The sequence below is a fragment of the Hoplias malabaricus genome, chromosome 3, assembly GCF_029633855.1.
Source record: "Hoplias malabaricus isolate fHopMal1 chromosome 3, fHopMal1.hap1, whole genome shotgun sequence".
Lineage (NCBI taxonomy): Eukaryota > Metazoa > Chordata > Actinopteri > Characiformes > Erythrinidae > Hoplias > Hoplias malabaricus.
This window is the reverse complement of record NC_089802.1, coordinates 13,396,098-13,420,932: the sequence shown is the minus strand read 5'-3', so window position 1 is coordinate 13,420,932 and position 24,835 is coordinate 13,396,098. Positions and strand designations below refer to the sequence as shown.

General features: G+C 38.8%; 1 protein-coding gene across 4 annotated transcripts in view; it reads left to right on the top strand.

Annotated features, from left to right (window-relative positions):
* Positions 1 to 310: 310 nt before the first annotated feature.
* Positions 311 to 24,835, top strand: part of qki2 (QKI, KH domain containing, RNA binding 2) — a 37,403-nt gene continuing 12,878 nt past the window's right edge. For all 4 annotated transcript variants that reach the window (XR_010801836.1, XM_066663469.1, XM_066663470.1 and 1 more), the window contains exons 1-4: positions 311 to 938; positions 12,290 to 12,432; positions 18,466 to 18,582; positions 22,671 to 22,814. Coding sequence is in view for 3 of the 4 variants with exons in the window: in XM_066663469.1 (XP_066519566.1) it covers positions 797 to 938; positions 12,290 to 12,432; positions 18,466 to 18,582; positions 22,671 to 22,814 (546 nt within the window). In the remaining variant the exon portion in view is untranslated. The remainder of the gene's footprint in view (positions 939 to 12,289; positions 12,433 to 18,465; positions 18,583 to 22,670; positions 22,815 to 24,835) is intronic.

The window sequence follows — 24,835 nt, the reverse complement described above, 5'->3', positions numbered from 1 at the left end:
TAGTTGAACAAAATAAAGCATGTTTACTTACTTTTTACTTTAAAACTTCAATTCAGAATTTACTACGTGCTGCTTAGAAATGTGTTAATGATTCAGTTTAAAAATCTATCATCCTCCATTCAGTATTTTTATAACATAAAAACTAAAAGGTTAGCCCATATTACAAACAGAGAAAGAGAGAGTGCTTAAGTTTCTCCTCCCATTCTCTCGTGCCTGTGTTGACTCTCGCGCTGTGGTCATGTGACTGACTCAGAGCGAGAGCGAGCGAGCGAGCGAGAGAGAGAGAGAGAGAGAGAACTTCAGTCTGTATCTCTATCAGCACTCCTCACTCTCTGTACGCAGCTCGAATGGACTGGACTCTTCGTGACTGAAGGCGAAACTCAACACGTCTCCGCGGGCAATGCCGGAGTTCCGACAGTTTGTGGAGTTTTTCTGATATTCGCCGACGTAGTACAAGACATTTTTTTTAGCGTTCACCTAACTCTCAGTGCCACTCGTAACAGCGGGGTGTTCGTTTGTAGCCTCATCAGCCAGTGGTTGTCCATAACTGAGCTGTGTTTCTGAAGAAGGGAAAATAAAGTATCCGTCGTAGGTTGGAAGCAGGAGTTTGGGGAGAGAGCGTGTGTGTGTGTGTGTGTGTATGTGTGTGAGTGTGTGTGAGAGCGAGCGAGCGACAGAGAGAGAGAGAGACTGAAGGAACGGAGGGAACAAGTGGCCCCCACAGCTTCGGGACGCCGTGCTCTTCTCCCTCCAACCAACGACCGCTTTTCGAATTTTTAGAGGTAGCCTGTTAAATATGGTGGGGGAAATGGAAACGAAGGAGAAGCCCAAGCCCACTCCTGACTATCTAATGCAGCTCATGAACGACAAGAAACTGATGAGCAGCCTGCCCAACTTCTGCGGCATTTTCAACCACCTAGAGAGACTACTGGACGAAGGTAAACACGCTTTTCTCTCACATTCCGATAAACCCGATTTTACTGTAGACTGACCGTGTACAACTTCAGCTGTCGTTTGTAAATCCAAGCTCGTCTGCGTGAAACTTTTTTGAACGGCTGTTGTTGTTAACGGTCGATTTTTCAAAAAACTTTTTGTCGTGTTCATGGGTTTTTATTCACAATCTTTGCTCTACACACGGGTTACGGAGAGGCTCACATCTCCCAGACGTGGTGCTGGATGCGGGTGTGTGTTAGATCCATTTTCTCGGATCGCATGAGGCAACTCCCCATAAAACCGCCCTGTAAACTTTTGACTGATTTAACCCCTTATACCCCGAGCACAGTTTGGCTACGTGAACCCACAACTCACGTTCTCATAACTACATAAGCATACACTTTTGGTGTTTTATTAAAATGATTTTTTTTTATTTAAAGCTCTTAGACTATAGCCTTTATTGTACGTTTCTGGTTCATATTTCTAGGTTAGGGTTCGTAGAATTCACAACTTCAGCATGACTACACTATGAAATTATGTCTTAGGGTGGAACTAATGATGTCCATGCTGGCTACAGTGAGATCCATGCGATGGCAGTATGTGAAGAATGTGTGAGGGAGGTGTTGGTGTTTTGAGAGCGTTTAGATTCTAACGTTCTGCGCATGCGCTCTATCTGTCGCCAGGGGGCTCTGTTGAGTTCAGACGAAGGGCGTGGAGCCCTGGGCCCCTCACATCACCCTTAAAGCTCCACAGCAAACTGGAGCTCTGTTGGGTGGAAAAGTGAGTAACTTTTCAGATAGTTTCCTCTTAGGCCCAAGAGGCTGCCTTGGTTAGCTGTGATTTTGTTAGATGACCACACTAAAGAAATAATCACTTGAATAGACAACTGAGATATTCATACATTCAACATGGATATTTTAAATATTTTTAACAGGGAGTTATAATGGTATTAGAATCATATACACATTTGCTTGATGAGGTTTTGATATCAGATTTGTATTTGGCTTGAAATATCGGTATCACACAGATGTTTACGTAGGATTGACTTTTCTTACTAATATATGGAAATCAAATTCTGTTTCTAAAAGAACTAGGAACTCTTTAAATGCTTTAGTCACATTGTTTAGCCTGAATGCAGATTATAGAGTTGTAGTCAGAATGCTGAGGAGAACTGTCCATTTCCTTTTCCTGCACGTGCTAAGCATACATAGCTCCTGGCCATGGCTTATTTTCTTCTCAGTCCATTGCTAAAGTTAATGTATCATAAACAGTACCTCTGTATGTGCTCGCCTGAAGAGAGCGGCGCTTTGACTGATTTATATCTTCAGTATTGGTCAGAAGGGATGGAGTCTATTCAGAGAGGCTGCTTGAAATGCACAGTCTCTTGACTATTTTACCAACTCAGAGATTGTGCCATACTGAAGTCTTCAGATAAAGCCGTGTGTCACAAATAACTTTACTAAGCTTGTGTTTTCACTTCCCCTATTGGAGTCTAGTTTTAGTCTGCTTGCAACACTGAGCAGAGGGAACTGGAGGATGAAATGAGACAAAGGTCTTTAGGAGTTGAATTTAAAGTTTGGTCTGCAAATAAGCAAGCAGCAAGGACAGCATTCTTAAACCTGCTCTTCATTCACACTCTCGCACTGTAACCAGTGGCAACCTGAGATTTTGTGTGCTCTTTTTAATGCTTTGTATCTTACAATGCACTTTTGATAGTTTGGTTGTGAGTTTTTGTGATGTTAATTTCCTTTTATGCAACCAGCCTTATACAATTGTTTAAAATCCATGTACATTATGAGCTTTTCATGCAATGAGAATTAGATGAAAATATAGAATACCTTTTTTTGCATTAGGAATTTTAGCACACAGTTGTACATGTTGAACAAGATTTATCATCATTGGCTGTTGCGTCACTAAAGAAGAAGCTTAATGAGGATGGTATTTTCTTAGAAATGTTACATTTGTCATTGCTAATATTTGGTGGCCCAGTGAGAATAGCACATGTGCATATATTGTGTGTTTCATGTTCATGTCTTTGTGCTCTCTCTTCGGAACAAACATTCTGCTTTTATGCAGCCAATTGAATTATCTGAGTAATTAAGCCAGTGGGGAGCCAAATATCTGGGACAGAATCCAGAGCCATGTCGAACCTGTGCATGGAATGACAGCCTTATCTGTGTAATTCAGATAGCATGGAGGGGTTGTACTGCATGCACACCCAGAAGGCCCCTCTGTTAACATTTGGCTCAGCACAAGTTGCTGACCTCTTGACAAGCAGAAGTGATTTTAGAGCCAAGTGGTAATTATAAGCAGTATTATTGACAGTGTTTATTGAGGTTGCTTGATGAGATTAATTGTGAACAGTATTTCTGCTCTGCTCAATATATTCTTAGACACAATAGAATATGTAGACTGTATACTGTTTTTCTGTTGAATTAGTTTTGTTTATTGTGTAGCTAATATAATTCAGACTCTCAAAATCAAATACTCTACATCAAGTATTGTCTGCCCATGAAATTATTTATTATTACACATAAGTAAGATGTAAAAGGGGGGAAAAAAAGTAAAGGTTTTGCTTGGCCAAGGATCTCTTTCTGCTGCCTGGATCTTTTCAAATATAACGGTATGAAAACGCCACTTATATTGTTAACCTTTTCTTCTTCTGCAACAAGTGTTTCTATTTTTACATCTAAATAAAGTAGTTTCACATAGGAAGTGACTTCAGTGGCTCACATTGTGCTTTGGCACACTTGAGGTATTGTCATATTTGAATGGTTGATATGTCTGAAAGGATCCAGTGCATTATTACAAATGGAAATAGTAAAAGTACATATTAGTATCACTGTAAATCTCACATAACAGATTTTTTTTTCTCATAGATTAGTGTTCATGAACTGTCCTAGACTCTTATGAGATTTCTCTAATTTTAGATCAGTTACTGGGTGTGCTTATGCATGCACCCATATTACTTTAAAAAAATAGACTCAACTACCTCACTTGAAACCATGGAAATGAATGTTTATTGCTTTGGCAACCCCCAAAGTGTGAGTTAATATATGAAGCACTGGACTGGCTCAACCTGATACAGTTTGAATGCTAAGGGTCTGGCTGTTTCTCAAAGCAGTAGTTCCTTCTACAGTCACTGGACCAGGGACCACTTCCAGTCTATTTCAGGACCACTTGTAATCTATTTCTAAATGGCCTCTGATAAACAAAGTGTAAAGTGAGCTTGTCTGTGATGTTTTAACCTTTGATTGTACTGGCATGTTCTTTTGCCTAAGCAGGGCCACAGCCCCCTCTAACCTGAACACACTATATGAACACCATGAGCATGCACACACAGTTTGTGACAAACACCATAATTCATGAGGAGGGTGAGTTGGGGGGACATGAGAAAACTGTACTTGGGTAGGAAGTGTTCATTCCAGTGAACTGTGGCAGTGTTTCATTGCTGTCAGCAGGCTTCGTCCACTTCTCCAGATGACTCGAGTGAGCGTGTCACCAGTGTCACAAGATTGTCCACTCAATAGGCAGGGAAGAAGCAGATTTTTAAACAGGAACACACTTGCCCTTGACATGAAGCACAATGTATCCAGTTGAAGACATTTTATTGGTCATTTAAATGCTCAGTTTCTTTCAAGACACTCCTTGTCAAACTAGATGCAGTGGTATGATTATGATGAATGAATGAATGAATGAATATACTACATAGTATTATATAGTACTATATTTTAAATATATCCTACTCAATGCATTTATTAATGTGTCAGTAAACATGCAAAATATTATCACATATATACCTTAGAATCTTAAATGTAGCAAATCTTGTGTAAAGCAAGTTTTCAGTTGCCAAATGCAGGCATATAACTGCTATTACTATCATTTTTGCCACCAAATCTACTCTGATGTTGACTCGAATTTCTGGCCTTCCAAGGGGTCATCTAACAGGCTTCACTCTCACTTCATAAACTAAAGAAACAATCATTAAGATTGCAGTAAAGACTCTCCCAAATGGAAAAGGCAAGTGCTCAGTAACCAGGGCATGTTTAAACAGAAAAGAAATAAGTGATATTTTATGTGGAATGTGTTGGTGCATATTTAAGTACGTTTGTTCTGATGTGTGTGTGTGTGTAGATCTCATTCACTGTGAGACATTTTTGACCTTTTGATCTGTGAGCACATGTGACACGAATGCTCTTTGATTTGAATTGCATTAAGCCATTACCTTCTTAGCCAAGTCCTGTGACACAGAGAGAGGCCTGAAGATGCAGGAGAATGCAGGGAGTGAGGAAGGCTCACTAGTCCATTAGCCTCCCTCCGAAAGGGAGGAGGTGCAGTCAGAGAAAATGTCAGTAAATACATGGTCACTGTCGTATCACAGGTTTGTATCTACAAAATCGTACATTTACAGGAGAAAATCTTCTTAAATTTAATACACTTAAGTAGTAGTAAAAATGTAGTTCTTATTGGTCCATTCACTGTGGAATGTTAAAAGTTACTGGGCTGTTCTCTGTATCCATATAGGAAATTTCAGCAATGAAAACAAAACATCTACTGTGAGGCATGTTTTTGATTTCCAAATGACCTGGATTTTCCTGAGGGTTCTAGGGCTAAAACTGTCTCTATCTACCACGGTTGACCCTGGCCTGATAACACCTTGATACAAGAGGGTGATGTTGGATGAGGGTATAAAAGCTCAGTAGAGGTTTGAAGATAAGCTGAGTCAGACCAGGCTTACACCATTGTTATTATATCATCAGGTAAATAAGACTGTTTGTTGGTGTCTTTATAATGTTCTCATAGAAAGAAACAATGTCTCCTTTCAGTGGCAGGTGTCAGTTCAAAATATGTGAACCAGGGCCAGGATGCTACAGCTATGATCTCATCCTCCAAGCCTGTAGTTTGTCTGTTGTGTCGTTAAAGTGCGTTATCCTTATCCTTTCAGGGCTGATCTGTTTGATAAGATTGCTGTGCTGATAAGCCAGTGTGTCGTTTTTGTCTCTTTGATCACATCATTGCACTAGTCTTTTTGTACCCCATTCCACAGATGTGAGTGCTTGTCTCTGTAAATACTCAGCACTTATCTCCCCCCACTAAATGCCACCTTGCTGGAGGCTGAAGTAAGGCTCACCATTGAAACTTGTCTTTCCTTCGAGCTGCTCAGCCTAAAGGGAGACCCTGTCATCAACCCACAATCCCATACATCATAATAGCTCTATCTCCATGGCTGCCTCTTCCAATCACATCACGTATGGTGATCTCATACTGGTCACAGAGCCACAGTCTCATGCTAAGAGCACAGCTTGGCTATCAGCAAGCACATCTTCTTGACAGAAAACACAGCTAGGTAATGTGGTGGGAAGATAGGAACAGGGCAGAGATCCTGAAAGACAACAAGAAGGCTGAAAAGCAATGTGTTTTGCTTTAGACAAAAGACAGGTCCATTTTATCATGTTATGAAGTAAACTGATAAGTTGTTCATTGGTGGAACTAAGAAATAAATAACAATGATGTTTTCTGGCCTTGTCTTGGGTGTGGAGTTCTGGGTCAGCTCCAGTAGTGTGAGAGTTAAGTGAGAGCACTTTCTTGGCAGTACAAGTGTACCCAGATGGTTTCCCTGTTTGAGGCCTGCTCTTTCATCCCTCTAGCAACCTTTCCATCCTCCAATTTACCTTTCTTTAGCACATATTATATCCATTTTTCGTGAACCCATAATTTCTGTGTGCTATTTAAATGCAGAATCCATAATGGGCATTATAAGGAATCACCTCATACATGCTGGGGTGTTTTTTATTTTATTTATTTTTATATATGTTTTAGCAGTTTTTAAAGGGGATGTATACCCTTTACCCACAAGATAAAACAGTTACCACTATTCAGGGTCTTAATGAAACATCTGTGACATGCTTTGATCAAAATGGCACAAGGATCAACCACATAACAATTTTCTAACCCTGTATAAAGAGCACTGTTAAGAAAAACTGGTTTCAGTCCCTGTTTAGATTGTACCTCGGTGTAAACCAAGGGCAAGTCACCCAACAGTGAAGCACGAAGCACAGAAAGGCTGGGTTTTAGTCATTTTTGCTTTGCTGCCTGCCTTCTCCTTTCTTTTTTTTTTATCATTTTTAAATAGTACATTTATTTTTCCATTTTGCTCCATTTAACCCAGTGCTGTGATTGGAGATCCTCTGATGCGAAGGCGGTACAACCCTGAAGTGCCTGATATCTACATAAGGAACAGGACAGAGTCAGAATGACTCATTGCAAGTTTCCATGTTTACAGACATAGGCAGATCACAAAAAAACTGGACTAGATTGTCTTATTTCACAGTTTGTGGGCTGGTAGGAGCTACACATCCCGAAATGAATGTGCTAACGCACTCAGAAAGTGATTTCTTAACTATGTCCCCTGTTAAAATTACAGCTCAGATAATGTATCGGAGGAATGCGTAATAGAGACAAAGATGGCTCTTCCTTGTTGTAAAAGTGTTCATATTTGCAGATTCAGGCTCTGAGCTTGTCCAGCAGCACTGTGCCACTGACTCTTAAATCACAGTTTGTGACAGTTTCAGAGCAACCATATGACAAGAATTTAACGCCAGCTCTGGTACTCAGGGCATACTTATAATTAGCTTTGTAGTCGCAGGAGAAATACTTCACTCTGTGTCATGAGTCATTCGTTTTCTTCATATGTCTATCTGCTGTATATGCTAATGTTGTTTCTCTCTCTCTTTCTTTTTCTATCTCTGTGTAATTTCTGCATTAGCTCCTAGTGCAGGATTTGTAGAGTTAAGTGACCTCTTTGTCTTCAGCCAGAAAGTCCTTCAGTCATGATGGTGGTTAGTTGTATCTGACAGTGGAAATATTTCTCTACACCACTGTGGAATCTGTCCTGTATCTCCCATTAAAATATACTCAGTTCTCTGCGCGCTCAGATCTCTGACTTTGACTCATTTGGATACTGATCATGGAATTTTCAAGATTTCAGATTCTACTTCCACAGAGAATAAATATGGTATATTTTTTCCTGCAGAGGTCTGGACTTTGTCTCAGTCCCCCTTTCAAGTTTTCATCAAACCAATCCTTTTGAATTTATAGAGAAAAATGCAATTCATTTATGCAGTTTCATGGTCAAAAAGAATCATAATGGGGGCCTCCATGGACTATACATGCATAATATATCAGCATTTCCTCATACCATATCAAAACATAAAAAGAGGTATTGGAAGCTGCTCAGCTAATCCTCAATTATTTTATTAATGAAAACAGTCATATCAGTCTGATCATGTAAAACAATCAAGGTTTTCATTCTTCTGTGTCAGGAAATAAATGTCAAATTCCAGCACTTAATGTTTCCACCTTTTGCTTTTATTGCATCCATTCTATTTGAGAGACTTGGTTTCAGTTTTTAAGTAAATGAGAAGAAAGGATTTTTCCACATTTCTAAATGTTCAGTCTTAGAAAGTGACATTTTCTACTTCTCATGATCCAAGAAAACTTAAAAACAACTGTTTAATAGCTGGGTTTTGAGGTGTCCAGTCCATTCTTCTAAGAACACTAGGTATTTTTCCCTATTCCATTCTCAGTAACAGCTTCCTGGCAGCTCTACTTCCTTTTCAACCTATAGTAATGAATCGTCATCTTTAAGTGGAAGGGCCTACCAATTTTGGAACTACCAGTTTTGTATCCTGTGTAAGCCATATCATTGTTGGCTTTTTAAATGAGCGGCTTGTTTTGTCAAATGTTTGTCAGGTATATTTTCAGTTTATAATAGAAAATACATGAAAAAATGCTGATTATGCAAAGACTTATGAGTACTCTACATCACAACAAAATAAATATTTTAATAGGTATTTATGCACTCATTAGTATCTGCACATCTTTGCTATAAAGTTGCAAAACATGGCAACATGTCATTATACATATGATTACAATGTTACATTATAAGATTAGAATAATTGAAGCGTTTGTCAGTAAGTGTATATTTTTGAGGCACCGGACGCCACTCTGGATGGTGGAGGTGATATTTATGCCTTATGGCTTATGCCTTAATGATGTAGACATTACATGATAGCATACCAGAGCCACTGTATCATGGTGGAGCATTGGGCTGGTGGACTCAGATGGCAGTAAACAAACACAAACTGTAATTGAGAAGTCTCTCTCTCTCTCTCTCTCGCCCCCTCTCCCGCTAATGATGGTCTGCAGTAGGAAGGGCTGTATGTAATGGCTCTCCTGTGCTGACCAGCAGTCTGTAATGTTTGTTTTTAGTGCTGCTGAAGGTTGAGGTAATGACAGCTCAAGTGGAGGTGACAATTATTTCACCTTCATTCTGCTGAGGACAAAGGCTTTTACACCTCTCATGCTGCCACAGACAGTAGTTTGTGTGGGGGGTGTTGTGTTGGAATGTATGTGTGCTTCCGTACATTAGTCAAGCAGGTTGCTAAAAGCTACTTAGTTTGGAACATTGAGGCTGTTGGAATTTTTAGTTGAGCAACACTAAATATAAACCTTTGAGAGGAGGCTTGATCGCCTTCTAAAAATGTACATAATTATCCTCTGCAGAAATCTTCTGGACAGTACTATAAACTGAAGAACTTGTGTAATGCTTTCCACTGTGTTATGCTTTTGCACTTCCTAATTATATTTTTATTACACTCAATGTATAGCGTTTTCACCTTAAGAACATTTTACTGAATTGCAGTTGCTTATGAATCTCAACACAGGCCATATTTTTGCTGTCTGGCTTTGCTTTTACCTTAGTCAATAAATAATGAATTCTGTGGCAATGCTGCATCATTAACATTAGACATTGTAAGGGATGTCTACGATCGTGAGGAAATGCAGTTCTCTCTAGTTGTTTACGTTTAGAAGCTCTGTGTCTTTGGAACGGTGTGTTTTGAGGGGGGAAATTACAGCTGTTTGTACGTCGCTGAAGTTTAACTTGTCTGTTAATTTTTATTCACTGTTTGAATTACCCCAGTAACCCAAGTTGGTTAGTTTTGTAGCACTTTTGGTAATGCAGTTAGCTGTCTGTAGACTTACGAGACATTTCCACCTTAAGTGATCAGGATCAGCAAAAATGTCAATATTACCCACCTGTGGCGCAAGAGCAGAGTATATTCTCATCAGGTTTGTGCTTTTTAATGTTTGAAGTTCTTTCCATTGTCTAAACTGTAGATGCCTCTGCCAAGAGCAGAGAGAGACATACTGAGACAGTTTGTTTTTTACTCATTTACAGAGTTCATAAACACATTAGTGTTTTTTTTTTTAAATAAAAAGTCATTTTTGATTACATCGTGACTGTCACTTTTAATACTACACATAAGAGGAAACCTTTTTTATAGTTCAACCGAATCTTTAAACATCTGCTGTTAGAAAACACCATAAAGCTGGATTTCTGGAATAACCAGTGAAATTGTCATTTAAAATTTTCACCTTTTTAACGATTCACTGTTTATGGGGCTGCAATACCATGCCCCAGGGTTGGTAAATTCAGGATTTCACATCATAAAGTGCTTTTGGAACAATCAAGGTGAAATGTCTACCCTGTAAATGATAGTCGTGTTGAGTCTATGATTACCCATTAACCTTTTGGGGTCTAAGGACATATTCTCAATTTTCTGAAATTCACCTTTATAGTACTTGTATTATAATATATTGCCCACATGTTTTATATCAAAATGTTCAGAACAATCTCAGCTCTCTCATTAAGAGAGGCCCATGTGACCTAGAGCATTTTATGAAAAGATAATCTGTCTCTAACCCTGAAAATCTTAAATCCGATTTTTTTTAGAAAATCTTTATCTCTTGTGAAAACATCCCTTTTACTTATGTGGATGATTTGTTTGGTGATTGAAATAGATTTATCAGAGTCTTAAAAACAAATGAATCCACCATTTAGACACGACGAGAGGCAGAGGAGGCGTGTCTCCAGCTCATTCATAGTTTAGTAACTCGGGATGTACAGTATCGCATACATCGGGTAATTTCTGCACATTCAGAGAGTGTCTAAACTGTATTTCTGCGCTGTGCTATTGCTAAGATATTAATAGAAATATCGCGTATGGTCGTATTTGATGCGCCGGCATGTTCTTCGACCCCAGAGGGTTAAACAAAAATGGAAATGAACTGATTAAGACACTTTTTTATCAAGCTACTGTTAATTAAAACATGTAGCTAGCAACTCATTCTCTCAAATCCATGTTTTTGTGATATTTCAGGCTACATTGGTTAAAGAACAAGATTAGGTTCTGTCTCTGATATCTAATCCAGCATTTTGTCCAGGTGTCTGCCTGACGGTGAAAGTGGATGTCACACTTGTATCATGCCTATTTAATGCACAGTTTGCACATGTGCTGATTTATGTGTATGAACACTTGCCTGGGTTTTTTGGCTAACGTTAAGAGACTGTGGAAACTTACACTGTCTAGCCTCTTCTGACTGTCCCTGTGGAGGCAAAGGGGTCTGAAGGAAGAGGGTAGTGTAATGTCTCGTAGCAGATCATGTTGCTGTAAGTTTGCTCAGGCCTCAGATGTACTTCATCTGGGAGAATCCGCTGGGACCCCCTCTGGCTATGACTGACTGGACTCAGGGTTACATTAAGATTACATTAATCGGGTAGTCTGGCCTGCACTTTGATGTAGTCATTCCAAACCTTATTGTACATCATAGCAAATCCATTCTAATATAGAGTTTCTTTTGTCTAAGAGCTTTTGTTAAATAATGATCTTTGTCTTTGGAGCTGGTCTCGGGTGAACTGCATGTATTTCAGTAGAGAGCACTCAGAGGGTTGATGTCTGATTGACTTTTGCAAATACTTATGATGGTTTGCATTTGCATGACTGGTTTGGTTCACTTGCCTTGAGGGAGTTGTTTGAATTCACAAGCAGCTCTTATCAAAAGTAACAGTCATAATTAGCAAGAATAACATTTCGTGGTACTGATAGATGCAAAGTAGTTATCATGTATTTGTTGTGTATAATTTGTACTGGTTTGTGCAGGATTAAGGAAAATTGTACTAAAAAAGGAATAATGATTTCCTGTATTTTGAAGGTCTGAAAAACTGTTTGGCAGTGGCACTGAATATTGGTCTAACTTCCAGTTGTATTTGAACAGGTCTTAAAATTAGGCTTTTATATACACTGTGGTTCGTTTGTTTCCTGCCTTAAGTAAGCACTCTGTGAGTTGACCTACATAACCCTCATGGAGATTAAGCCCAGTTTGATCTTTTACCTTAAGCTCTGACTTTGTCTTGAAATCTCTTGTGAATTCACTCTCTGCCTTTTTGCTCCTACAAGTCCATTTCTCCTCAGTGCCTTTGCGTAATTGGCTTTTTTATGGCTCTGTTTGGCAGAGATCGGCCGGGTACGGAAGGACATGTACAATGACACACTGAACGGCAGCACGGACAAAAGGACATCGGAGCTGCCAGACGCCGTGGGGCCAATTGCTCAGCTCCAGGAGAAACTCTACGTGCCTGTAAAAGAATATCCAGACGTAAGTGGCACTTCATTACCAATCCTATGAACATTTACACACATGAGAAAGATTGTGCTTCTGTGTGTTCCTTCTCTTCAAGAATCACTAGGAGCGTAACAGAACGCCAATGTAGATATCCTTTGGATCTCTAATGTATTGTAAGGGAAAGGAGGTTAATGTGGAATGCCATATGAAAACATTAGTTGAATTAAAAAAAGTCACAGAAGGCTGGTATGTCATTCATGCTTTATTTAAAGTGCTCTCCGGTATTTCTGGCTGGATATACACTGCAGTAGGTTAGTGGACATTTATTTAATCCACTGTTTGTAAAATCCAAACAAATGGTGTGACTTTTTTAGTGTTATTGCAGGACAGAGTTTGACGCCTAATCCACTTGAAAGTGTTTTGAAATCTTTGCATCTATAAGCTGCTTAAAACCCTTAAAGCAATAATTAGAAATACAGGCTACTTCAGATGTCTTCTGTCGGATGAATTTTGGGTGTGGATGCGTGAAACAAATGATGCTGCATTGACAGGCTTTGCGGAGGAGGCTGCCTGCAGATATGGGAGCTGGATCATTATTGTAGAGATTTTTAGCTCTTTCTAAATGTAAATTCGGTTCAGTCTACAACTGATTATTGGATTCTTTTTTTTTTTAATAAAAACAAATTCTATTGGAATCAACTGAAAAATATCCATATACAGCCTGTGTCCCAAAACTTCATGAAAAATTGCAACTTAGCTTGAATGAAATCCAGTGTTGAAAATCTTTGAGTGAATAGTTGAAGTTGTAACTTAGGGACTGGTATTGTTTTAAAAGTTCTTTAATTATCTCCCACCAGACTCTTTATTCAGAAGATCTGTATTGGCCTGGAGCTGATTGATCCAATTAATTTATTCCTGCTAGTACAGCAATAATCAAAGGAAAAAGAATTACCATTGTAAATATTGCTTAAAACATACACTTGCAGCCTCTTGTTGCTCTTTCATTATTGTGTGACAGTGCTTGTAGTCTTGTCAGCAATTAGTGTTGCAGATAGAAACTCCATTATATGTCTTTAGCTAAGCATTCTACTTCACTGTAATCTTTTTCTGGACTTTTCTGTCCCTCAGAAAATAATGAAGGGACAACAGAATGCTTTTCTATTGCAGATTATGCAATTTTAGGAAGTTCGTGACAAATATTTTAAATTTGTTTTTCATCTCACAATTTTTAAAATTAGCCTGTATATGAGTGGTCCTCAGTGTCAGTTCTTGGTAAGTGTTGATACAAAAGTGATATTGAGGGCGGGGTAACTCCTGAGAATCATCTCCTGTCAGAGGGATATAAAAATACTCATATCTATAACTGGAAATATAGCTATCTTGAATGAATAAATGAATTGTGTGTTGAGGATTCCTCAGGATTTGTTTCTGGTATCTAGTATATTAAGCAAAGTACTGTTTGACAGCTTACATGGAACATCACATTGTTATTGAGTTATTGAGGTCACAAACTTTGTAAAGTAACACATTTGTAGGAACAACACATCAGACTCTCCTAAGGGGGCCACATAGCTGCATTTTTTTTTCTTTTAAAAAATAACCCCATTTATATTTTTATTTTTATCTGTCTCTCTCTGTCTCTTTTTGGCCCAGTCCTGTTGTAGATCAAATGAAGAAATACAAATCCTCAGTGCCTAAGGGATCGTTAATCACTGTGCTTGTTTTGAGTGTGACTTTTTCTTCCTGAAACACAATCAGGATTCTGATAATCCCACAAAAATCTGTCAGGCTTCCCACAATACCTCTGCAGCGGCAGGGTCACATGCCCAGGCTGGAGAGGGTGGCACGTATAAACTCTGGCTCCTGTGTCCTCTCTGGTCCAGCTAATTAAGAAAGAACCATCTAGAAAGTTATTACTGCCTCTCCAGCACCTGCCCTCCATGGAAATGAAAACAAATGAGAGCTTTGAAGGAAAAAAGAGCAAGAGAGAGATGCAAGCAGCAGAGATGAGAAGTGTTTACATTCAGCCTCTGATTATTTTTTCATTCGGCTTGCATTCTTTCTCTCACTTTGTGATAAAATCATTGCAAGTGATTTTGAGACTGCTGGACCCTGCCTCTCCCTCTCTCTGTCTGTCTGTCCGTCTCTCTCTCTGTCCATCTCTCTGTCTGTCTGTCTCTCTCTCTCTCTCTCTCTCTCTCTCACTCACTCTCTCTCCCCATTCGCTTTTTCTCTCTGTTGGGCGGTAATGAGATTTGTTCAAAGCTTTGTTGTTGTTAATTGAAAGCAGAATTCAGATGAATTTTTGCAAAACTGGTAAACAGCGCAAGGGAGAAAAAAGGTCCTGATGTGAAGAATTCAATTATGTGTATCGTTATTTGCTTTTCATTAATATTCTCTGAGCATGTTTGTTTGTTTGGGATTCAGCCATGCTTGAAGCCCTCGAAAATGGTCTTTATAATGGAATGGTCATATTTCATGAAATAGCAACATTTTTCGAGAAGGAAAACAGATTTTTAATTTGAATGTAGTGTAATGTAAAAAGTTTTTAATCTAAATAATTTTATCCCATTTGTATTGATCCATTCATTGTGAAATTGTCACTCAATGCAAAGGGCACCTAGTATTTTCAAATAGAGAAAAACGTTAGATTTTTTGTTTTTGCTAAGATATTTTGATTTTATGTCAACTATATAATTCATAGTGATGTATGCGCATAAATACACACACTTGCATTGTACATTGTAAATTATTATAATAGTAGTTATACCAGTGCAATTAAATTTGCACAAAACACTGAACAACAAAACAACAGGCCCTTTGCCATGAGTGCACAGTAGTGTGATGAGCTCAGCTCTAAATATACAGCACAGAGGGGCTCCGTGGCCACAGCAGCTGTGATCAGCCGTAGAGAGGAGATGGGCTTTAAAAGGAAGAGAATGCATTGTGACCCTGAGAGAGAGAGGCAGCTGCTTGGCTTATCACTCAGCCCTCGTGACAGATAAGGTTAAACACTCGGACAGTGGCCTAGCCGCTAGTCTGCAACGCCAAAAAACACAATGTATTATTCCCGGCCCTGACACTGCTGGAGATGCAGCCCACTAAATCACGCCAGGGCACAAATAACTGCTTTAACTTAGGTGACCGAAGTGATCACTCAAACCCTCTATATTCCCTTGTACAAATCCCTGCTCTGAGCCCTGCTGTTTGCTCCCAGGAAACAGCGGTTAGCGTGTCAATCAACACTCTTAATTCTGTTTACTGTCACAGTGATGTGTCCTTTTTTCCTGCTAGGTCATTTGTAAGCCTTTGTCAAGTGTGTGCCAAAGACTAGAGTGAGCTCTTTCACACAAAGAAATGAGGTTACTCAACATATTTTTGTTATTGTAATTGTGAGAGAACCTTTTAACTTGTTTTTTCATTATTTTTTTGACACAATTCAGAAATGCTTCTTTCAATTTGTGTGAATGCTTTATTATGTACAGAGCAATATAAATGGTACAAATGACATGGAACTTGGAAAGATGTGAAGTTAAAAATGTTTTCTTCTTACATTAATGTGCCATTTCACAACTGTAAAGAGCTTCAATAAAAACAAAGTGCAAAAAAAGTAGAAATCCTCTTGAACCTCAAATGACTTAAGTGTGAAGACTGATGCCTTGTGTGTGAGGTATACGATTTTAGACTATATTTTCTCGAGAGGCCCTTGAGTGTGCATCCATTCTTGGCACCATCTTTGATCCTTTCTTTTTTACTCTGTAATGATGTGCCTGTGTGAATGCACATGTGCTAATTTTTCATAGTCTTTCTCTGTTCTCTCTACTGTGCCTCAACGATTTTACATTAGCTGTGTGCCTTTTCTTTTCCTTTAGATCTTGCCACATTTGTAATTCTGCGTAAAACTGATTACTGCTTTTTTACATTCATAAGAGAACTAGGAACTGTAAATTTACTAAAAGTCAAATGGTTCATTTGAATTAAAATGTGTTCCTCATTAACTTACAGAGTAAGTGCATAAGTAGTTGAAAGGCAAATTGTGGAAAAGATTGATCATTTTTCATTTCAGTATGACTCTTCATACTGAAATGAAAAATGAGCAATCTTTTCCACAATCTGTGAAGAGAACATGTTGCTTATCACAAATATCAATTTCATGTCATTTAGAGAGAGGTGCGAAAGAGTTAGGTGTGAAATGAATGCTCTCTCTCTCTGTGGTCATGCCCCGATGTCAATCTCTCACAGACATGAGAGAAATGTTGCCAACTGAGCGTGTTTAACAGGAGAGATGTTGTGTTAGCGCATCATTTATGACAGAGTGGAAAATAGAATATTATTTCTGGGTTGTGTATATTAGGGTTAGGAGAAACACATTCACAATAATTTGCTTTAAATACAGTCTTGGTGTACTTTATATTTGTGGTGTTTCATTCATTGTTTGTAACTGCTTATCCAGTTCAGGGTCACGATGGCTCCGGAGCCTAGCCGGAATCTATGTGGTATTTGGCATTGTTAACAGTTTTTAATCAATTCATTCATCAATTCTTTTTGCTTTTGAACAAAAGTAAAATTATATTAATAAAAACCTGGGGGGTGGCCATCTATTGATTCCCAAATAAAGACAGCCCTCTCAGTAAATTATATTATAACTGATACAGAGTATAATTCCCTGATCCCAGTGCTAATCTATTTTAAATCACCATACAATGTCTTTACCCATTAGCCTGAAATAAATTCTTAAATACTTAAGGTGTTTTTTTCCATATATTTTCAAAACAAAAATGTTCTGGCTATTAAGGAAAATGAGAAAAACAATGTGACATCTAGGGATGCACTGATATGAGGATTCTGGGCTGACGCTAATATTGTATATGTATGTATTTGCCAATGCCGATTATACACATTTACAAAATACAGAAGATTCTCTGGATAAACATTATTGACAAACGTAGCACTTATTTGCATAACATTTTCAACTGTTCCAACTGTGTGCAAACAAAATAAAATGTGGCTCCTGAGAAAATTGTTAGCCATTTATTTAGCTAACAGTTCCTTACAGACACTGGTCACAGCTTTATGTATGTTAACATTAAGCACAAATAAATACAAGTAGACCTATAACAATGTAAGTATGTGCTTCTCCACATTGTCAGAGGGGGAGGAATCAGAGCCAACTTTTTATTTATATGTTCATCTGTCTATTTTTTTTTTTTTTGTGTCACCCTGAATTTTTCTGGCATAAAATACTGTCAGCAGTTATTGATTTGAAATATTGGCAAAAAATTAAAGCATAAAAATGTATCTTTATAAAAGCAATTATCTGCCGATACTGGTATAATTATGATATCATCATACATCACTAATAATATCAGCATCAACAAAATATTGTTACAATTATAGTCTTATTTCATTTTAAAATAAATGTTAAAAACGTTGGTACATGAATATAATACATGTACTGACATTGTATTAAAACAAATGTGTGAGAGTGAATGGTGTTTTTTTTTTTTCACCCCTTCTTTTTCACCTTCAGGGTGGGAATGGGGTGGAGTTGTGGCTGCTGGCAAATGGTACATTCCAAAGGGTATTTGAGTACTAGATGTCCCTCACACAATAAAAGGAGATTATATCTTTATTACAATGATATTACCAAGCTTTAGTTTACATTACCATTTTCCTATGTGAGACCCATTAGTGGATGCTTTTATAAATGAAGATGTGTTTAAAGAGAAACCTGTGCTTTTTGATATTACTCTAAATGTATGAAATACAGTTAAAAAAAAGTGTCCATCATTACAAGTGGTGGATGCCCTGCTACAGTCTTGCTGATGTTTATATATCCAGTGCTTTGCCAAGTACAAACATGAGCATGTGCTGACAGAAGCATTATTCAGCTGAAGGAACATCTTTCTTCCTAAAGCCTGTAGCAGGTGTTTTCTTATTACACAACATAGGGAGGATGCTGAGCTGTTGCCACACTGAGGGCTGTGTGATGTGGAAGTGTATATTACGTGTTTGACATGCAGATGTGCAGTCATGAATTAAGTCTTGTACCTCCTCTCTGTACAGTTCAACTTTGTGGGAAGAATCCTTGGGCCTCGTGGGCTCACTGCCAAACAGCTGGAAGCTGAAACAGGCTGCAAGATCATGGTGCGAGGCAAGGGCTCCATGAGAGACAAGAAGAAGGTAAGTCTGTATTGTTCTTTATTGTTTGATTGTCTGATTTCCTTTCACTGATGTAATGTTATATATATGTATATATCCACCATGAAGAAGTATGTGTGTGGAGCGTGGACATCTGGAATTTTTTTTTCTAAAGTAAGATTTTATTTTCTCTGTAAAGAAAGACATATTTTGCACCAATGCATAACTAATGCATGCCAAATGGCAAGGGATAAAATCCAGGCAGCCTCTATTCTAATGGAGTTTCTGTTGGAGTCTGCATGGCTTGCACCACTCTGGGACTGAGACAGACATTCTGCCTGCCTCCAAGGGTGCCTGACATAGAGGAAAAATGACTCGCATTAAAATGAAAATGAGTGCCATTAGAGAAAGAGAGAGACATGGGGGGAAAAGCTCTCTGCTTTTTAGAGCTAAGCGAGAGGGTTGCTACACTTCTTCAATATATGTCTCTCCCTAGACTATTTAGTCCATGTTTTTAGATTAAAAGACAACCTTAGTGCATTGCCACATCCAATTTGACTTACCAGCAAAACCAAGTGCAGAACAAATTATTCTGCTAAAGACACTCTATCTCTAATGAAAGCTGTTTCTCTTCTCAAAATGTTACATATTTCCTAGCAGCATGTGTTTATATATGTTAAATTTTTTTGCCTTCTGAAGTAGTTTAGGCTTTTTCATGGTACATGTAGGGCGGCACGGTGGCGCAGCAGGTAATGTCGCAGTCACACAGCTCCAGGGGCCTGGAGGTTGTGGGTTCGATTCCAGCTCCGGGTGACTGTCTGTGAGGAGTTGGTGTGTTCTCCCCGTGTCCGCGTGGGTTTCCTCCGGGTGCTCCGGTTTCCTCCCACAGTCCAAAAACACACGTTGCAGGTGGATTGGCAACTCGAAAGTGTCCGTAGGTGTGAGTGTGAATGTGTGTGTGTCTGTGTTGCCCTGTGAAGGACTGGCGTCCCCTCCAGGGTGTATTCCCGCCTTGCGCCCGATGATTCCAGGTAGGCTCTGGACCCCCCGCGACCCTAAATTGGATAAGCGGTTACAGATAATGGATGGATGGATGGATGGTACATGTAGTTTCTATTGGCTTTTCTGAAAGACCTTAGAAACTATCTCTAGGGAAAATCTCAATAATTTAGTCAAGAAATGTAGTCAAATTATAATTTTAAGTTGAGAATATGAGTTAATTGAGAATTAAAGAAACTGGAACTGAAGGACCTAAAGAAGGAAGGTACTCTAGGAGCCTAAGTATTCTCTTGTTCAGTTCAGCACAGATTCTGTGGTGCCAGTGGTTGCAATAGAATGACAAATAGAAGCATATTCAAAAGAATAGAGTAGCAATGTGGCAGATGAGATACTTTGCTGTGCAGTGTTGCTAATTCAGAGTGATGGGGAATTAATGAAACACAATGAGCTGAGATCCCCCAGGCACACTGCCATGTTCCTGCAATGTTACACAAGCTGCATCGCCACAAATTTTGCCCAAGCCCTCAGCGGACACAGTAATAGAGGGCATTTAATTGGACAGGATGGAAACACATTCTGGCGAGTCTGTGTTTGGAGCTGCATTTGCTGTTGTATGTCTGAGAAATATTTAAAGAGGATTTTAACTGTGCCAATAAACACTGCTTCTCAAAGCTGACATCAGCCTTTTCCAAGAGTAGCCACAAGGGAGCTTCTCCTGATCAAGGCTGTGGATGCTATTGTCATGATGACTTGTCAGATTCACTTCACTGTGTGCTGCTTGTGTGTGCACATCTAAATATTCCTCAGACTTTGTACGTTTTAGAACACAGCACCTTCCAGACATGATTTCTGAATTACTGGGCAAGTTGACATTGCAGGAGAAGAAAAGAGTGAATAAATGAATGAGGCTTTTTTAGAATGAGGGGTTTTTAGTAGAGGGCTGCAGCCAGGAGCATACAAGCCAGGCATCAAACAGGGGCGCCATCTGGATCCATGTACTCTCTCTTATTTTTACCCAAATTAGATGTACAGTCACAGATATAAGGACACACACAAAAGATGGTGTGAATATTTACAGCTATAAATTTGCACTGGAACACTTCCTTTTCTTATATTTGTAAGAGTTTTGTAGAGTCTTAAGATTGAGTCTAGTTCATGGGTGTCTCTTTACATGACACTATGCACATGATGACTAGGAATTCGCAGCAAAAAAATAATACAACATTGTTGCAGTCTAAATACATTTCAGTCAGAACTTTGTTATAAAGAAATACTCTTGCTATCATAGACATGGTGATTTACTGTAAGTTATTCCAGCTACTGTTAAAGGGTGACTGAGCTGCCATACTGCTTCTCACTTGAGGGTTTAAAGAGCACAGCACCTGAGCATGCCAACTATTCCTAACAGGCAGGCATGAACAAATCCACATGCTCACCATATGTAGGCCAATGCATAACCTCAGTAGCACAGTTTTGTTTTGACTCCTTAGACTGGAAAATTCTTTCCAGACATCAAAGTAGGACTTGCTTTTAGCATGTAACTAGCTCCCAGGAGTATTAGACTGTATCTTGTTATTGAGTGCAGATATTTGATCAAGTAATTGCTCGTTTGTGAGTAGGTGGCAGCCAGTAATTAGCAAAAACAGGGCTTGTCTACAGTGATCTAACACTGAAACATGACATGGGGCTACAATGTGACCTCAGATGTTTTTTTCCACATGCTCACTTCACTGTCCCATCTTGCAGGCAAGCCCACAGATGAAGGACCAGTGAGATCATTTGAAATTGATTGCCCTGTAGATCTGAGCTGTAAACATAGAGTTGCAATCACAAGTATTCAACCCCCATAGCAAATTATGGCTATTATCAAAATGTACAAACTTTCAACCATTTGCAATAAACCAGTCAAACAGAAAATATTTGAATAGCTCAGTGCAACTAATATAACAAGTGGCTACTCCAAAGTCAACAAATGCTACTTTTAATGACTCGTGCAGTCTCAGCATTATTCAACCCATTCATGACAGGAGTATCTAGGGTTTAGTAGAACACACATTTGATGTTATGACCTGCTGCAATTTTGCTGCATAGCCAGACACCACCACTTGCCAACGCTCCTGATGGAATTTTAGCTTGTCTCTGATTGGCCATAGCCCCCAGTTCATTAATATTGTTGGGTTTGCATGCTGCAACTGTCTTCCTCAAAAGCCATTAAATATTTTCTTCAGGGTTTAAGTCAGGTGACTGTGACAGAAATTCCTGGATATACCAGGATTTCCAGAAACCTTGCCTTGGTGACCTTTGAGGTATGCTTGGGATCACTGTCCTGTTGGAAGGTCCATGCTTCAGCTTCCTCACAGAAGGCATGATATTTTTTCTTAGAATTTCTTGAGATTTTATAGAATCCATCTTGCCCTCCAGACACTGCAGATTTGCAGTACCAGAGGAAGCAAAGCAGGTTGGCTTAAATCTCACCTGATTTGCAAATGTGTTTTATGACGCATTCTGTTAGGAGGCTTGAATAATTCTATGACTGCAGTAGTCATTAAAAGTGGTATTTTGTGTTGAATTTGGAGAAAATATGTTTATATTTTTAAATCATTCTTGCATGATTGATTTATTGCAAAGAGCTGAACTTTTATGCATTTACTTATAAATCTAATTTACAATGGGGCTTGAAAAAGTTTGAAACTGACAACACGTCTAAAAAGGCTTTAGCTTTAAAGCATTCATTCTATAGAAATAGGCCTAAAATGCACCAACAGTCCTCTGATTTAGGAGAAGTCAGTCCAATGGCTGGTGTTGTTGATCACCTGTAGACATACAATTAGGCATTTGAATCCTTACTTGATGCTATAGTTCAATTAGAAGGCTACAACAAGTGCTGTTTTACACAGTAACCATGCACAAATATCATGATTATCTATAACATAAATGTATCCACAATAACTGACACTACAGTAATAGTTTATAAGAAGGCAACATTGTAACCGTATTGAAACATTGAACCTAAATGTAGATACAGATTTTATAGTAGTTTATCTGAAGGTTAATAAATTATGGGATTAAAACAATGTGTCTGATGTGTACTCATGTATGCTACATGTACCACCTTGTGTGTGTGTGTGCAGGAGGAGCAGAACAGAGGAAAACCAAACTGGGAGCATCTGAACGAGGACCTACATGTTCTCATCACGGTGGAAGACTCACAGAACCGTGCTGAGATTAAACTGAAGAGAGCTGTTGAGGAAGTGAAGAAGCTGCTGGTCCCTGCAGTGAGTAACATATCCACTCTCTTACCTTTCTACCCCTGACTCTGCGTCTACTTATCGGCACACAGAAAAATAGAAAATGTGTTGAGTAGCAAAAACACATTGATTTGCTTCAACAAACAAGACTCGTGGGTTTCGGTTAAAGAAATGCTGCATAGGCACTGATAAATGTATTTACTCAGAGGGAGCTAACTCAATCTAAATAGCTGTCCTCAGCATGGCTGCCATTTCCACGCTAGCTATACTGAGTCTGTAGAGGGAGTAAGGTACACGGAACATAAAACAGAAGGACTGGCACTGAGGGGAAAACTGCCATGTGCACATGCAAGCTTCTAACGTGCAAAGGTGAGCAGCGTGGGCAGTTTTTAATGGGCTTAATTACCTGTGCTTAAAAATTTAATGAGGGGCACGAGACAGAGGGGTCGAGACTCCAGGCCCCCAATGGGGGCTTCAGAAGCCTCTGTGTTTCTGTCAGGCTCAGAGCTGAATGGTAATGAAGCTGTGAGTCTTAATGAAGTGACAGCAGGTTAGCAGGAGATGCCAGTGGAAACCCGCCGAGGTCTAAAGACAAAAAGAATATATGCAGAACTATGTGCCCTACCGTAGCGTGCCCTACCGTACCGTGAACTGTAGGCCACTCGAAACTCCACTTTTCAACACAGAAAGATTCACATGTTTGTCTGAAGTTACACAAAGATAGCAGTGGAGAGCAGAAGACCTTGGAAGTCAGCAGCAGTTTTCACTGCAGGAATAAAGTGCTGTTTTAAGTGCTAGAGATGAGTAGAATAGAAAAGAAGGGAACGTTTGAACACTGTAATTCTGGCTGGAAGTGGCGCTCCACTGTGGGATGGGGTGGGGGGGCGCACACCAAACAGTGCTGCCATGGAAACGCTCATGGTTATCCGCTGATCCATGATTGACAGTTGTGCCCTTTCGGTGGCACGTTAGTTCTGAATGGAGGCTAAGCTCTCTTTAAAGTTTCGCACTGTTGACATCAGGAAGCACTGGCTACAGATAAACACTGTGCTACTCATGTTCTCTTAGTGAGAAATCATTACTGAAGATATATCTAGTGACATTTGAGTCTGCTTTTTTCAAAGATCATCACTAAAGACTTATTTTATGTCAAATAACAAAAAGGTTTTAGCTAGTTCAATATTTGTGCCCAGAGAAAAAATATTTTATAGGAAGGCCTTAAGTAGAAACATGGCACATTATTGTGCATTCATAGTAAATCTGTCTGTTGCCCCTTTCATCTCTTTCCTATTTTCAAAGAGCTGTTTTTGAAAATTAGTTTGTAAAGAACCCTTTTAAAGTTTAAAGAACTTAAGTTTAACCTTTCCACAAATTCATATTGATTTTTTTTATAGTTTTATTTTTATCTAATTAATTGATTATTTGTTTATTTATTTATTGAAAGCTCTAAGAAAGCAACAGGTCAAAAAATTATGTTGCAAAAACATTACAGTTACATTTTAAGGTTACAGAATTTTCTTAACTAATGGAAATTCTGTTTTAAGTATGTATGTTATGTAAGTGTGTGTGTGTGTTACAAACTTTAAAAAATCATGCCTTGAAACACCTGATTCAGCTTCTAACATATTTGAAGATTACCACATAAAATATGTACTCTAAAGAAATTCAGATTATTAGTTAATTAAAAAAAAAGGATAGAATCATGTGTGCAAGCCAAAAACTAATTTGGAAGTAAAACCATGCTAGAACAAATTGGAGCCAAGTTCTAATTGATAATAATTCCATGTTCCTATTCATCTGGTTGTAGTATGTTGTCAGCCAATATGTTATGTCCCCTAGTAGAGTGTCCTATTTACCTTGAACAGGGAATACATTCAAGTGTCTCACACACTTTGTGATCAAATGTTTTCAACATAAAAAATGCTGTACAAATAATTTCCTTCTGCTTCTTCTTATGTCTCTATATTTTCACTATGCTAAAAAAACATGTAAACACACAGATACAGATAGACAAAGACAGACACACACAGTCCTGTTTAACAATGCAC